Source organism: Neurospora tetrasperma (assembly GCF_000213175.1).
Source record: "Neurospora tetrasperma FGSC 2508 unplaced genomic scaffold NEUTE1scaffold_3, whole genome shotgun sequence".
Lineage (NCBI taxonomy): Eukaryota > Fungi > Ascomycota > Sordariomycetes > Sordariales > Sordariaceae > Neurospora > Neurospora tetrasperma.
In genome coordinates, this window is record NW_009799101.1 from 3,058,694 (window position 1) to 3,072,176 (window position 13,483).

General features: G+C 55.4%; 4 protein-coding genes across 4 annotated transcripts; 3 read left to right on the top strand and 1 right to left on the bottom strand.

Annotated features, from left to right (window-relative positions):
• Window positions 1–383: 383 nt before the first annotated feature.
• Window positions 384–2,509, top strand: NEUTE1DRAFT_122308 (uncharacterized protein; the record flags this gene model as incomplete). Its single annotated transcript, XM_009852752.1, has 4 exons — window positions 384–390; window positions 712–805; window positions 1,205–1,317; window positions 1,649–2,509. The coding sequence occupies 4 exons, from the start codon at window positions 384–386 to the stop codon at window positions 2,392–2,394; spliced, it is 960 nt and encodes a 319-aa protein (XP_009851054.1).
• Window positions 2,510–3,247: 738 nt separating this feature from the next.
• Window positions 3,248–5,194, top strand: NEUTE1DRAFT_41799 (uncharacterized protein; the record flags this gene model as incomplete). The annotated part of the gene is made up of 1 exon (XM_009851969.1): window positions 3,248–5,194. One exon carries the CDS (start codon window positions 3,248–3,250, stop codon window positions 5,192–5,194), a length of 1,947 nt encoding a protein of 648 aa, XP_009850271.1.
• Window positions 5,195–5,954: 760 nt separating this feature from the next.
• Window positions 5,955–8,854, top strand: NEUTE1DRAFT_63397 (uncharacterized protein; the record flags this gene model as incomplete). The annotated part of the gene is made up of 1 exon (XM_009852753.1): window positions 5,955–8,854. The coding sequence occupies one exon, from the start codon at window positions 5,955–5,957 to the stop codon at window positions 8,700–8,702; it is 2,748 nt and encodes a 915-aa protein (XP_009851055.1).
• A 67-nt stretch (window positions 8,855–8,921) lies between these two features.
• NEUTE1DRAFT_146465 (uncharacterized protein) lies at window positions 8,922–12,921 on the bottom strand (the record flags this gene model as incomplete). Its single annotated transcript, XM_009852754.1, has 1 exon — window positions 8,922–12,921. One exon carries the CDS (start codon window positions 12,919–12,921, stop codon window positions 8,995–8,997), a length of 3,927 nt encoding a protein of 1,308 aa, XP_009851056.1.
• Between the last annotated feature and the right edge of the window lie 562 nt (window positions 12,922–13,483).

The window sequence follows — 13,483 nt, forward strand, 5'->3', positions numbered from 1 at the left end:
TGTGTCTCTAACCGGATCTTGGATCACCAACAGGGATGTGGTCCAGATGAGCTTCCAGAACGGGCAATCTCGTGGAATTGGGGCGAATAGAATAATCTGGGTGCGCAATTCCCGCCTATTCCTCGCTGCGGATACTATGTATCTTGTTATTTCCTCAGAGGCGAAAAAAAAAGGGTTTCGAGTAGTCAGAGACGGGTGGTCGTCGTCGAAGGGGAGGGGGAAAAAAAGGATGCAAAGAGGGGCAGAGAAATTGGCAGAAGCTCGTATTATGTGTTTACACAGGCGTCGGCCGGGTTCTCGAAATTGCGACCAATCTGACCCGAGATTGATTGGGATCCTCTCTCTTGACGGACCTTGGAGATTTGTGTCGTTTCTTCTGCTGAATGGATGGTTCGCGCTGGCAGGTCCGGTCCAGTGCGTTGTTCGATAGTCACCATGGCACGGGCACAAAAAAAAAAAGAGTCGTTCTCTCCAGTCCCTGGCCGTCAATGAATCACCTACTGCGACCCAAGACTCGGACGATCCGTAAGCTGGCTGTAAATTAGCAGTCCACTATTGTCCGCAGGTTTTTGACAGGGAGCTACAGGGGACGCCAGCGCCGCCCTAATTGCGATACCCACTATCCCACTCTGCCGGGCGCTGTGTGAATGTGTGATTGTAAGCTGGCCCCGGGGGACCCCGCTCGCCTACGCAATCACACATGAACGGTAGGTAACCTGCTCCTGCACACCAGCCACAGGGCAGCCAGCTTGTGTTGCGCTGCTGCGCAGATTTACACGTGGCTTGATGCCATGCGTCTTCCCATGTCGGCAGTCTGTGGCTCGGTCTAATCCCGGGCTGTCGTGCAGCAGCGGCCAGCGGGTGGTGGTGACAGACGGGTCCATCCCGCAACTTTTAGCGTCGCCGCCGTCGCTTTCCACTCATCCATCACTGGCGCGGGCGGCACACACACTGGACTACTGGACTGGACTGGTCACAGGCACTCCGCGGGGCCGACGTCACTTCTTCCATACCAAGACCAAGATTCTCCTCATGATCTGATACACCCGCTCAACGGTCCGCAGCGACCAACCCGACTCTTCCATTCACCCACCCCCTCTCTATGGTACGGGCACTAGCTCCTGGCTCTCACTCTCACTCTCTCTCTCTCTCACTCTCGTCTCACCCCTTGCACATCACCCGATACTACAGGGCGCATCTACAGATCGACGTCCGGCAATCTCATGTCGCTCAACCTCGGGACCATTTCCCCCTTGAAGCGGGCATGGTACAAGTGGAAAGCCATCAAGTTTCCATGGCGTAATAAGCTTCTTGTCGGTAAGAACTGGGAACCAACATAAACACATGAGCATCCCCCTCCCCCCTCCCCCCCCCCCTTTCCCCTGGCCCTGCTTGTCTCGGTCACGCCGTAGATCGATGACATAGGCGCTTTCATCCTTGGGGGATCCTCCGGCCAAGAAGTCCTTCATTTTTCTATCATTTACCTTTTTTTTTCTCAACTCCTGGTATCTCCTTTCTCATCACCATCCTCACAAGACATCTCTTGTCGTCTCTTGGTCACTCAACCCCTTTCTTTCTTTCTTTTTTCTTGCTTTCTTCTCACTTCTGTCCCCCCTTCTTCCCCTTCACCATGACTAACCCTAGACAGGCCTCGACCTAGCCGGCAATGCCTACTATCAGTTCCGCCCCACTCGCTCCACCATCCGCTGGCGCCGAATAGTTCAGTACCCAGGCGGTCGCAGCACACACTTCAGTGACGTCGCCGTTCCCCCCTCCTGGCACCAATGGCTTCGATATACGCGGGAGGACCCACCAACGATAGAGGAGCAGGAGGCCGAAGTGGCTCGGCAGCAGAGGATCAAAGTGCTGGCCAAGATGGCGGACGAGAAATGGGAGGCCAAGGCCAAGTACATTCCGGATTCGCCAGGAGAACCTTCAACCAGGACCATTGGAAAGCCAGGCGAGGAATATGGGCAGCCGCTTCCGCCTCTGGTGGGAGAGGGTATGAAGAAGAGCAGCCCCTACACAGAGGGGACAAGTGGAGGGGTTGTGAGCGGTGTTGAGACCAGCGGTGTCAGCAACCAGGCCGTTTTTGGGAGCGAAGAGGCGAAGCAGGCTGCAAAGGAAGAGCAGGAGAAGCCCAGGGCGACGGTCACGCAGACGGCCACGACGACTACTCCTACCAACACAAGCTCCGCCACAGCACATGCGACGCCAGCAGACCAAACGAGCGGAGCAAGGGAACATACCTGGGATCAGATGATGAAGCAGCAGAAGCAGCACAAGAAAAAGGGTATCGATCCATGGAAGCAGGCTCAGGCCAGTAATCCCAGTGGGGAGTGGCAGCCCAAGGCGTGGGATCCGACGGCGAGTTTGGGCAACAAGAAGGGGTGATTTAGATGCTTTCTTTGTCACTTGAGAAGTCATGCATTGGAACAAAAGGCGAAAGGGGCTCTGGATGTTCCAGTCATCCAGCCCTTCTATGAGTCTATGAGTTATGGCGCATGATAAAAAAAAAAAAGAGGGGACACAGATACCTCTGAGGGGGCACAGAGACCTCCTGCCGACGACTGAATTCGTTTTCCCGTTATCTGATAGCGTCCTAGTCGCTTTCATTTTGACCCAAACATGTGCATAGTGTACCTATTTTGTTCAAGAACAATAGAGAGAGAGATCGCGAGGTTGACAACATTGTTCAAAACCAGGCCTGGAAGCAGTTGTAGAGAAAAGAGTAGAGGATCATCACCACTATAGAATGCTCAAAAGAGTTAGATATTTCACTTCAATGAGTCTTCAGTTTACAAAGCCATCTGAAAAGAATATGAATTCGTTTATTCCCTGTCAGAGTGAAAGGAAAAGGAACAGAGAATGAGGACAAGGTGAAGGTGAAGGTGAAGACAAGACAATAGAGCTCTGACAGCCAAGACCCACTGATGGGAGCAAGCTCTGGCGCTAACTCAATTCGGCTACAGGTAGTAGTATGTACGTACCAAGATACCAGGCCACCCGCTGTGCTTCATCCCGTGACTGCGCATTTGGTGTGAATCTGGGAGCCCCGCTGTCGTCGCGCTCGTTTGCATCGGACCAAATCAAGCGCGTCTCTCTTTTCCCACTCTTTTCCAACTTTTGCTTTCTTTTTGTTCCACACCTTTCCCCGAATTTCACACCACCAAACTCTGTACCATTGCCACCTATCATTTTTGGTTACAGAGAGGGTAACAGAGCTTCGGGGCCCAATCCTCACGCCATGGCGGCCTCATCGCCGCTCACAGATCTCGACGGCACATCGACGCCGGCCTCTTTCCACACAGCCGCCAACTCCCCCATCGCTGCCGATACCACCAACATCACAAGTCCCGACCACGAAAATGACCAAAAGCCCGGGTACTACAAGTGCAAAGAGATTCCCCATGTCCTGAAACAGTCCTGCCAGATCCATCTCGAAGAGCAAATGTACCTCCCCGCAATCGAACTACTCGGAAGTCTTCTCAGCGATGCCGGTGAAAGGCAGCAAACAGACAAACCCGTCCGAGTACCTCCTCCTGCCCAGATTGCTCTGCTCGGCACCCTGACCATCCACCCTGCATACACATCCCGGGCCCCCGAGCAGACCAACCTCGACATCGCTGCCGAATCGCGCGAATACCTCCGTACCCTCCTCAACAAGGTTGGACCCATAAATGCCGACTTCCGCTCCGCATTTTCGTTTAGACAAGGGCAAAGCAGTGGCAGATGGGCCCGCAGAAACTCGCGAGAATTCAACAGCCCTGGCGAAAGTGACGGCGGCGGCAGTATCGGCAGTTTTAGCGAGGCGGATAACATTGAGAGCAAGTGGTCTGGAAATGACCACAGTATATGGAGAAGATCATCGGATTTCTGGTCCGTCTTGGGCTGGGCGTTCCGATGCAGCACTACACATGCGCATCGTTGGGTACACTGGAAGGCATGGCTGGATTTCATGATTGAGTGCCTTGAGAAGGACTGGGATGAGCGGCTTGCGCAGGATCAGGCCAACTTCCAAACAGAAATCAACAATAGCAGCGACAGCGAGTCCCATGCTCAGTGCCAGTACCCTTTGCTGAAGCAAAGTCTGTTTGTCCAATACGTGGATGACCTACGACGGGATAGGAAGAGGGTACTCCATGAAGTTATTCGCGCATTGTTAGCGTTTGCCGATGACGAAAACTCCGCGGACAATACCTACTACAGAGAGGTGTTCAACAAGGAGACAGTCCTCCACACAGACAAAAGCAACAAGCGGAAACACTCGCAAATGACCGCCGTCGACTTGGAAAACGACCAGTTCGGCGATTACCTCGAAGACTGGGACGACCCGGTCACCGACGACGACGATAACAAAGCAAACGCATTCCACACCCCTCACCATCCATCCGGCCGAACAGGCCGACGAACGAAAGGCCGACCAAAATCTACCCCTTTCTCCAAACCCGGCAAGGCCTTTGACGTCTCCCCCGCATCGACGCCCAACCCCCTGCGCGTAACCGACGGCCTAGCGGACTCGATACCTCTCCGATTGCGTCTCTTCCGCCTCATCTCGGGCTGCGCCTACTATCTCCCACACGACGTTCTGTGCAAGACCCATGAGCTCTACGATCTCTTTACATTGCGCCTCAAATCCCTGCCCCTCGCCAGTTTCGAGCTCTTTCTCTCCCTCGATCACATCGACTTCGCCCTCCCACGCTTCATCTACGTCTCCCTCCTGCGCTATGTGGCTCAGTCGTTCACACCCCGCAACGCTCCGCAGCCTGAAAACGCCGACCCGGAAGCCGAAGCCGACCACGCCATCAGCCAGACGATACTTAGAGAGTGTTTTCTGCCGTTTCCGGCCAAGACGGTCACCGTGGAGGATAATGCCAAGTTTAGCCTGGTGCTGGAGAGCATGGCGTGGTGTCTATTTCAGTCCGGGAGTGTTGATTATTCTGATGAACTAAAGTGGGCGGTGGAGAAGGGGATTGAGGAACGGGAGAAGAAGATCAAGAAGGCGGGTGGGAGGGGAGGAGGAGGAGCAGCTATGACGGCTGCGGAGAAGATGGGGAGGCAGGTATTGGAGAGGAGTGCGGCGTCATTGAGGACGTTTGTCGACGCAGTTGAGACTTTGAGTTTTGCGGAGGATAGGGTAATGGGTACTGGGGATGAGATGGATGAGGATTCTATCCTGGTGGGCAGCCCTTAGAAGTGGCGGGTCCCGTGAGTGACAATGGGTCTGCTGATTTCTGGGGTTTGGCATGTTTTGGAGCTGGTGTTTGGCGGCGCTCTACTGCACAGCAAAAATGATTTAGCGCTCGATGATGGGTTTTGGCGGTTACATATCTGTTCACACATTTTGTTATATGATACCCCCTCAGCTTAGGACTGGAAGTGTGTGTTTTGTTGCAAGCGTACAAGATTAATATGTAAGAATATTTCCAGTCCATTCACAAACGAGTGGTTGTATTGCCTTGGCTACTGTTGCTATCTACATCGGAATCCCATCATTGAATCCATGACGGATCAAGGGTTAGGGTTCATGTACCCCTGATATCCGTACCCCGCTGAAACGTAACCGCTGTGGAACTCGACGGCCACGACCTGTGACAGCTCGACCACCTTGACAACCTCCGTCTGGGGATAGCTTCAGATCTTCCAAAGCACCACAGGCGAACAGATCAAACATCTACAGACTTGGGCAACCATACCATAAGCTGCCACGACCACGTATCCATCTAATACTTAATATCTTTCTCTAATGGCGCTTATAACATAGTTCTCCTTCCTCTTCATTCGCAAGCTCGAACCATCTGTTCCCGTCATCACCCATTCGAAAGTTCGAACGATCAGCTTTGACCGCCCGCGCATTCGCCAATCCTGATAACTAAGACGCGCAATTCCACCCCCTCTCCCAGTAAACCGACTACAACATTGCGACGGTACAACAGCAAACAACCATCACCACAATGGCGAACCACCCAATCCCCGACCTCTCCACCCTTCTCTCCTCCGCCCAAATCTTCTCTTCCAACTACCCCCTCCCCCACATCCGCGCCATCCACAAGGCCCTCCATGCCGAGATCGACGACAAGCAGTCGCGCCTGCGCACCCAGGTCGGCGGCTCCTACCGCGAGCTGCTGGGCACTGCCGACACTATCGTGCAGATGCGGGGCGACATGGAATCCGTGCAGGCGACATTGGGGCGCATGGGTGGAAGGTGCGGCAGGCAGGTGGTGAAGGAGAAGATGGATGGACTCAAGAAGTGGGATGAGAGCGAGGATATGCACAACACGAGCAGAAGGGAGGCGGCGAGGGTCAAGATTCTGGAGGGGTGTGTGTTGGCTGTCCAGAAGTTGTTGAGACGGGAGGAGAAGGCCGCGGGGAGGGATACTAGGAAGATGAGAGGAGGGAAAGTGGAAGAAAAGGAGGCAGTAATGTCCAAAGGGGATAAACTGCTTGTTGCGGCGAAGGTGTGCGTGCTTGGAAGACTGCTGGTTAAGACTTTTGAGCGGGAGGGCATTCATACCGAAGCGTCGAGGACGGCGGTCAAGTCGGCTGATAGATCGTTGACTGTCCTTCGCGATAGACTCCTCCGGTGTATCGACAGCGTGCTGGTGAGCGTCAACGAGAAACTCACGCCGCGCAGCGATCTCCTCAAGGCGTTGAGCGCGTATAGTCTGCATACCAGCTCTGGAGCTCGGGACACTCTTCGCCACTTTCTCGACGTCAGGGGGAGTGCACTGTCGCTGTCCATCAACAACAACAACAACTGGGAGGGACAGCAGTCAGCGGCAGTTCGAACACCCAAGGACATCCTCAGACGGCTCAACCTCTACGCCAAAACATTGCAAGACGTGCAAGCCCTCACACCCAACAAGCTCGCGGACGCGCTTAACGGACTTAAGAAGAAGGCGCTCCTGGCAGATGACGCCCTCCGCGCCATCGAGGGTCTCCGGCTGGATATTTACTCGTGCTGGTGCGGCGACGAAATCCGGTATTACACGCCCTTCATCCGGCACGACGATCTGCAGGCCGAAAGCGTCAATGGCCTGCTGTCCGAATGGGCCCCCGTGCACCGCGACGTTTTTATTGATGACCTCGACAAGACCGTCAAGTCCATGAGCGAATTCAAAGCCATCGTCGACCTGCGCACCTCCGTCCTCCGCCTCTGGATCGCCGAGAGCTCGCGCGTCCGGTACGATTTCGCCTCCAAAGACGACAACGACAGCTCGCCTGACGGCATCCCCATCAGCACCTCCATGTTCAGCCAAATCCGCACCACCATCAACAACCACCTGCTCTTCGTGATCGACACCAAAGTCCACAAGCTCCGTCTCGTCGGCTCCGAAGCCTCGGCCGCTCTGGCCGCCTGGCGCGAGGGCACCACGGACGCGCACCTCTCTCTTTGGGACCCGTCCGCCTTTTCAGGTATCGACCTCACCATCCCCTCTGGTGGTCCCTCTGGCAGCGGCGGCGGCGGCGGTGGTGCCGCCCAGCAATTCGCCTCCGAAGTGATCTCCCGCCTCTACGGGCGTAACGACGCCGTCTCCAAAGCCGTAGCCTCTTACAAGTCCTGGTTCCACGTGATCGACGACGTCGGGTCCGTAGTCGAGCAGTTGCGTCGCCAGCGGTGGGAGAACGACCTCGAGGACGAAGAAGAAGAAGAAGGCGACATGATGATGGTCGAAGACGAAGAGACGATCGAGCAGCGCCACCAACTTTTGTCTCGTGAAGACCCGGAAAGACTAACGACCCACCTTAGCGAGTCCCTCGTGAAAGCGTTTGCCGCGCTGGATGAGCACTTGACGGACCTGTGGACCCAGCAGAGGGACGGTCCGAATAATGGGCAGATAGCCATGTACCTCCTTCGTCTGCTGCGGGATATTCGTAGTCGTTTACCTGATCAACCTCAGATTCCGACGGGCGCAGTGGCGGCGGCGGCGGAGGACAGCAGTATCAAAGCCTTTGGCCTGCCCACCATTCCTTCGTTACATACCTCCCTTGCCCGCGCGGTTTTGGTCAGCCCCGTCGATGAGTTCGTGACGGTCGCTTTGGCTCGGAAGACGGTGGTCGGGAGAGGGTTGTGGGAGGGAAGCCCCGAACTGCCGACCTCTCCCTCGCCGGGCATGTTCCGGTTCCTGCGCAGCCTGTCGGCGGCGATGGCGGAGGCGGGAGCGGACCTGTGGAGCCCGGCGGCGGGGAGGGAGCTGAAGAAGGAAGTGAGGGGGGAGGTGTGTAAGGTTTGGTTGGAGGCTGCCAGGGGGGTTCTAGAGGAAGCAGAGCGGCAAGAGCGGGAAAGTGGTGAGAAGGAGACTAGTAAAGAGGGGGACGAGGAGGAGGTTAAGGAGGAGGGCGAAAATGGCGGGGAAGAAGGGGGGAAAGAAGACAAGGAGGAAGAGACCGATGAGGAGGCCAAGAAGACACAGGCAGAAGAAGCCTTGGCCGCCAAAGCAGAGGCCGAGAAGCTCCAAAAACAACAAGAAGAAGAAGCCGAAAAAGCCAACCAACAACGCCGCGACCTCTTTGTCCAGTGGCTCTTCGACATCATCTACCTCGGCATCTTCCTCGACGGCAGCAAAGGCGACTTCAACGCGATTGCCAATACCGTCTTCCAGCACTCTGGTCTGGATCCAGGGGCCAAGGGAAGACTGGTCAAGGCGGCGCAGGAGTACTACAAGAGGACTCAATTGTTGTTTGGCTTGCTGACATCGTAGCCTTCCTTCCTTCCTTCTTTTGCTAAATAGAATATACAGTTACGATAATACCATTAACTTTGCTATGCTCATCAATAATCGTGTACGTTGGGTATATATATATATATAAGCCCGCTGCTCTTGTCCTTATGCGCCCGCCAAACTCCGACTCCGATTCCAACTTTTTGTCTCTGAGGGGGTATCTATCACCTTTCCGAACATCCGGTGATGCGAAGGCGGCCAAGAACTTGATATACTCAAAACAATAAAACCTACCAGAGGTATCTAGCTCCCGCCGCTTCTAATAACGGGACTACGACGAAGAAGCCCTCAACTCCTCCAAAGCCTTCCTCGCCATCTCCACGCTCTCAAATGCTTCCCCCTGCACCGCTACCCTTCTTCTTCTTCCTAGTCCCCTTGCCATCACCCATCTCTTTCGTGCTCGGTTTCGTTCCGTCGTATTATCCTTCCTCTCCTTCTCGTTCTTCACACCATTACTCACCACCCCATCCACGACCGGAGTTCCATTGGTCGCCTTCCCGTTCGTTATAGCCTGCTTATTACTATTACTGTTCTTCATCGTCTTCTGCTTCCTCCCCTTATCCCCCCTCTCAACCTCCTGCAACTCGTCCCACAACTCCCTCAAAATCTTCCACCCTTCTACCACCTCCTCCATCCTCCTTCTTCTCTCTTCGGGGCTGACGGCTTCCAATTCTCTTGCTCCCTGCACGATCCTCGCCTTCCTTATGTATTTGGCCGGTCCCCGGCCTCTCTGAGCTTGTTTGACTACTCCCTTGAGTGTATACCCGATCGGGCCGATAATCGCCGAAATGTCCTTCAGCACGAACCCAGTTAGTCCCATGCCCACACCTTTAACGAGACCAACCATCCGTCCCGCGGGAGCTGGTTTTGTCGTCGTTGCTCCCGCACCGTTATTATCGTTGGTGGTGCTGCCTCCTTGTGAGCCTGTTCCTGTTCCTGGTCGTGAAGCAGAACCAGAGGGTTTGCTGCTGATACCACCTTCTTTGAACCCACGATACGGCAACCGCACAAGACCCGTCCAGCCATCGTAGATCCCAAACACAAACTCGTGGCCTGCGGCTTTCAGACCGGATTTGATCCCCGTCACGCGCGTGGGGCGGCGGACGGTGTCGTCCCCGTACAGACGGGGCGCGTTGTGGAAGCCCTGGGCGAGAGCAATGGAGAGGTCGACGGGGGCGCGGGCGATGGCCGAGGCGGACTTGATAGCGCCTTGGCCGATTTCGTGGACGATTTCCTCGGCGACTTCGGCAGGATCGGTGGTGGATTCACCGCCGTTGGTGGTGGTTGTCATGGTGGTTAGGTTGGTGTCGGTGCGGTGGTCGGTTGCAGGGCGGATGGGTGCGTGGAGGGGGGATGGAGAGGGGGAGGGGGATGGGGAGTCGAAGCGGGAACGCGTGTTGTGGATGGCGTTGGTGGTTGTTGTGGTGATGTTGGGGAGGGATTGGCCTGAATCGGGGGTGGTCTCGTTGGAGTTGTTGTCGACAGCGGTGGCGTCATCTGGTTTGGAGTCGCTTGATCGACCGGAAAATTGGGCGTCTGACTTGTTATCATCATCGGCGGCGGCGGCGGCGGCGGCGTGATCTTTGGTTTCGACTTTTTGGATGGTTCCATTTTGCTGCTCAGACGGCTTGTCCACCTTCTCGCCATTGACTGCTGAGTTATCCTTCTCCTTGGCCTTCCCCTTCTCCTCCAATCTAGCCTCTCGGGCCTTCAACTTCTTCTCCCGCCTTTCCCTCTTCTCTTGCTTCTTGACCTTCCTCTGCTTGGCCTTCTTGCCCAGCCTGATTGGCACTCCACCGATTCCCGAAAACACATCGCCTACCGTCGAGACAACCGTGCCAGCCACGCCCGTCACCGGCTCACCAGGTCCTTCAAAGTCATTCCACTCGACATGACGCAGCAGCCTCAAGTTCTTCCACGAGGTGAGTCTCTTCTCGACCGCGAGGTCCGCAGCCATGGCACTCAGCTTCAAACCTGTCGGGCTCCCCTTGACTTGCCAGACTGCCACCTTATCTCTCAGAATTGAGCACCGCATCGACCGGTCACCATGGAGCATCAAGCCCTTGTGGAACGCCTTGCAAGCATTCTCGGCACCATCGCCTTCCTCACTGATCCGATGAGCAATCTCCTCCACGGCTTTCACAGCCTCGTCGGTGAGACAGTACTTGATTCCGTCGGCGAGTTTCTCCGCCGTCAGACTCTTGTACGGCACAGGCTCCGGGCCAGCCTTGGAGTTACTCACCATGGCACCCCAGAAATGCTGGTCGCCAAAGAAGGGCACAATCATGGTCGGCTTGCCACACTTGAGCGCAATAGCAGTGGTGCCTGCACCACCGTGAATCACGCAGGCGCGCACCCGGGGAAAGAGCCAGTCGTGCGGTGTGTTGTCGAGCATGTAGATGTTCTCGGGAACGTCGAGACTGTCGCCACCAAGACCACCCCAGCCTTTGGAGACGAGGGCGCGCACACCGGCTAGCTTGACGGCATCGAAGATCATCTGCGTGAACCTGTCTGCGTCGTCAACGACGATGGATCCGAAGCCGATGTAAACAGGGGCCTCGCCTGCTTCGAGGAATTTAACTAGGTCATCGGGAGGTTGGAAGGTGGAAGCCAGCTCGAGGAAGACAAAGCCGGATACGTCAATCTCGTCGCCCCAGTCCTCGGGCTTGGCGACAATACCGGGACTCCAGAGGTAGCTGAATGGGACGTGCAGACGGTAGGTAGCACCGGGGGCCCAGAGGGTAGAAACGGGATCGAGACCGAGTGTCTTGACGCGGAAGTCATTGACCAAATCGCCGAGACCTTGCCAAACCATCATCTCCACTAGAGGATAGGAGATCCAGTTCGTATAGCCGGGGTCGACATTGGACTTTTTGATGCTGGCGAGTGGATGGGGAAACGCTTGGGTGGGGGTATATGGGAAGGTAAACATCAAATGGACGGGAATACCCAGCGCCTCGGCGCAGTGGATATGGGCAAAGCTGGGAGGGTTGGCGATGATGGCATCGGCTACAAAGGGGTCCATGCGTCCCATCATCTTGAGGTTGTGAACATCCCGCTCGTCATCGGTGGCATTTATGCAAGCTCGCCAGAAACCTTGAAACATGCCCGCCATGGCGGCACGTCGCTTTCCGATGTCGCCAGCTTTTACTGATTCCAGAGTCGGGATCATACCGGGATTCTTGACCATGAAGCTCATGAGCTCTGCTGGATCGCCGCCGACGGAAAAGAACTCGAGGCCGGAATCCTTCTCGACAAAGTCGCGAAAGGCGGGGTGTGTAGCGATACGCACGCGATGGCCGTATTGCTCTTTCAGAACCTTTCCAATCTTCAAGAAGGGTTGCGCATCGCCGCGGGAACCGATGACCATAATGACAATATTTAGCTTTGGGCAGGAAATCTTGTCTGGACCGGCAGTAGTTGAGGCCGTGGAGAGTCGCGACCCGACCGAAGGCTTTCTGGTTTGCTCAGCGTTCTTGTTGGAATCTTCGCCCCTTGCCGGCATCACCTTCTTGGCTGCCATTCCCAGGGCCTTTGCTAGATAACCCGTACTGCTCGTGTCGTTGACCGAGATGTTGAGGCGACCATCACGCTTGGAGACCCTGCCCGTCGTCCTGTAGTTTTCATTTCCAACATTGAATTTACCAAAGTGGCCGTGTCGTTCATGCTGTTTTTTGTCGGCTTGTTTCTTTCGAAAGAGGGGCTTTTTGTGGCCAGGGGCATGCTCTTCTTCATCCGACGAGGACTCGCTACTGGAATCCGAGTTGTCGCCAAAGGCGGGCAGTGCCCTGGGATCCCACCGAGATGTGTTGGTCCCGGCGCGCTTCATAGCCGGTACGGCGAAGGAGTCTTGTCTATTGGTTTGTTTCGGTGCCTCGGTCTGCCATTGTTTGTTCATGGGTCGCTTGATGGGTTCGGTATGGGTTTTTCGCAGTCCTGGCGATTCTGAGACTTTGTCTATCGGGTTCGCTTGGTCTTGCTTTTTGTTCTGCGACGTGGGGGGAATGGCTGGGGAGAAACTCGGTGACTGGGTTTCAGGGGGAACATGGGAAGGGTAAAGAAGGTTACCCTTGGCGTCGCGAATGACAGTGACTTGGGCGCCGGTCGGACTCGTGCTTGTTTCGAGCTTGACGGGAGCTGGATCGGAGGTATCTGAGGTTGATGCAACCAGCGGTTGCGTTTCGAAAGCGGTAGCCATCCTGTTGCGATGCTTGGAGGGCTTGGGCCCGAGGGTATCGCTCTTCAAGGAAGATGCTCGTTATGATGGTCGCGGTGCTTGGACGTAGCGCGCGTCTTGCTGTGGGAGGATTGATGTTATATGACGAGTTAATGGTACCACCAGCGACTGTGACGCATGAAAGACGCTTTACGTCAAGTGCACCTGCTGCGTTGTTGGGCTGGTTAGGTAACGGGTTAATGGCGACGGAACATGTTTCTCCCCAGATGAATTGCCAACTGTAGTGGGAGAGCTCTTGCTCTGGTGTTTAACAAGGTAAATGATCGATTTGATCTTCTTCAAAAGGAGTGAGTGGCCGTTGGTTGGGTTATGTTCCTTGATCAGCGAAAGTGGTTCGTGTCACTGCCGAGTCTGCTCACGCGCCGCGAGGTCCAATGTTACTCGAAATGCAAGGGTAGCCGCAATCTAGAATTCCTGTTTTCTCTGTACAAGTCCCGTCATGGGCACTGCAGGTGAAAGAAGAGGCAACAGCGGGCAATGACATCATCTTGAGCTGCTTGGCCTTCAATAGCTTCAGGCTTGG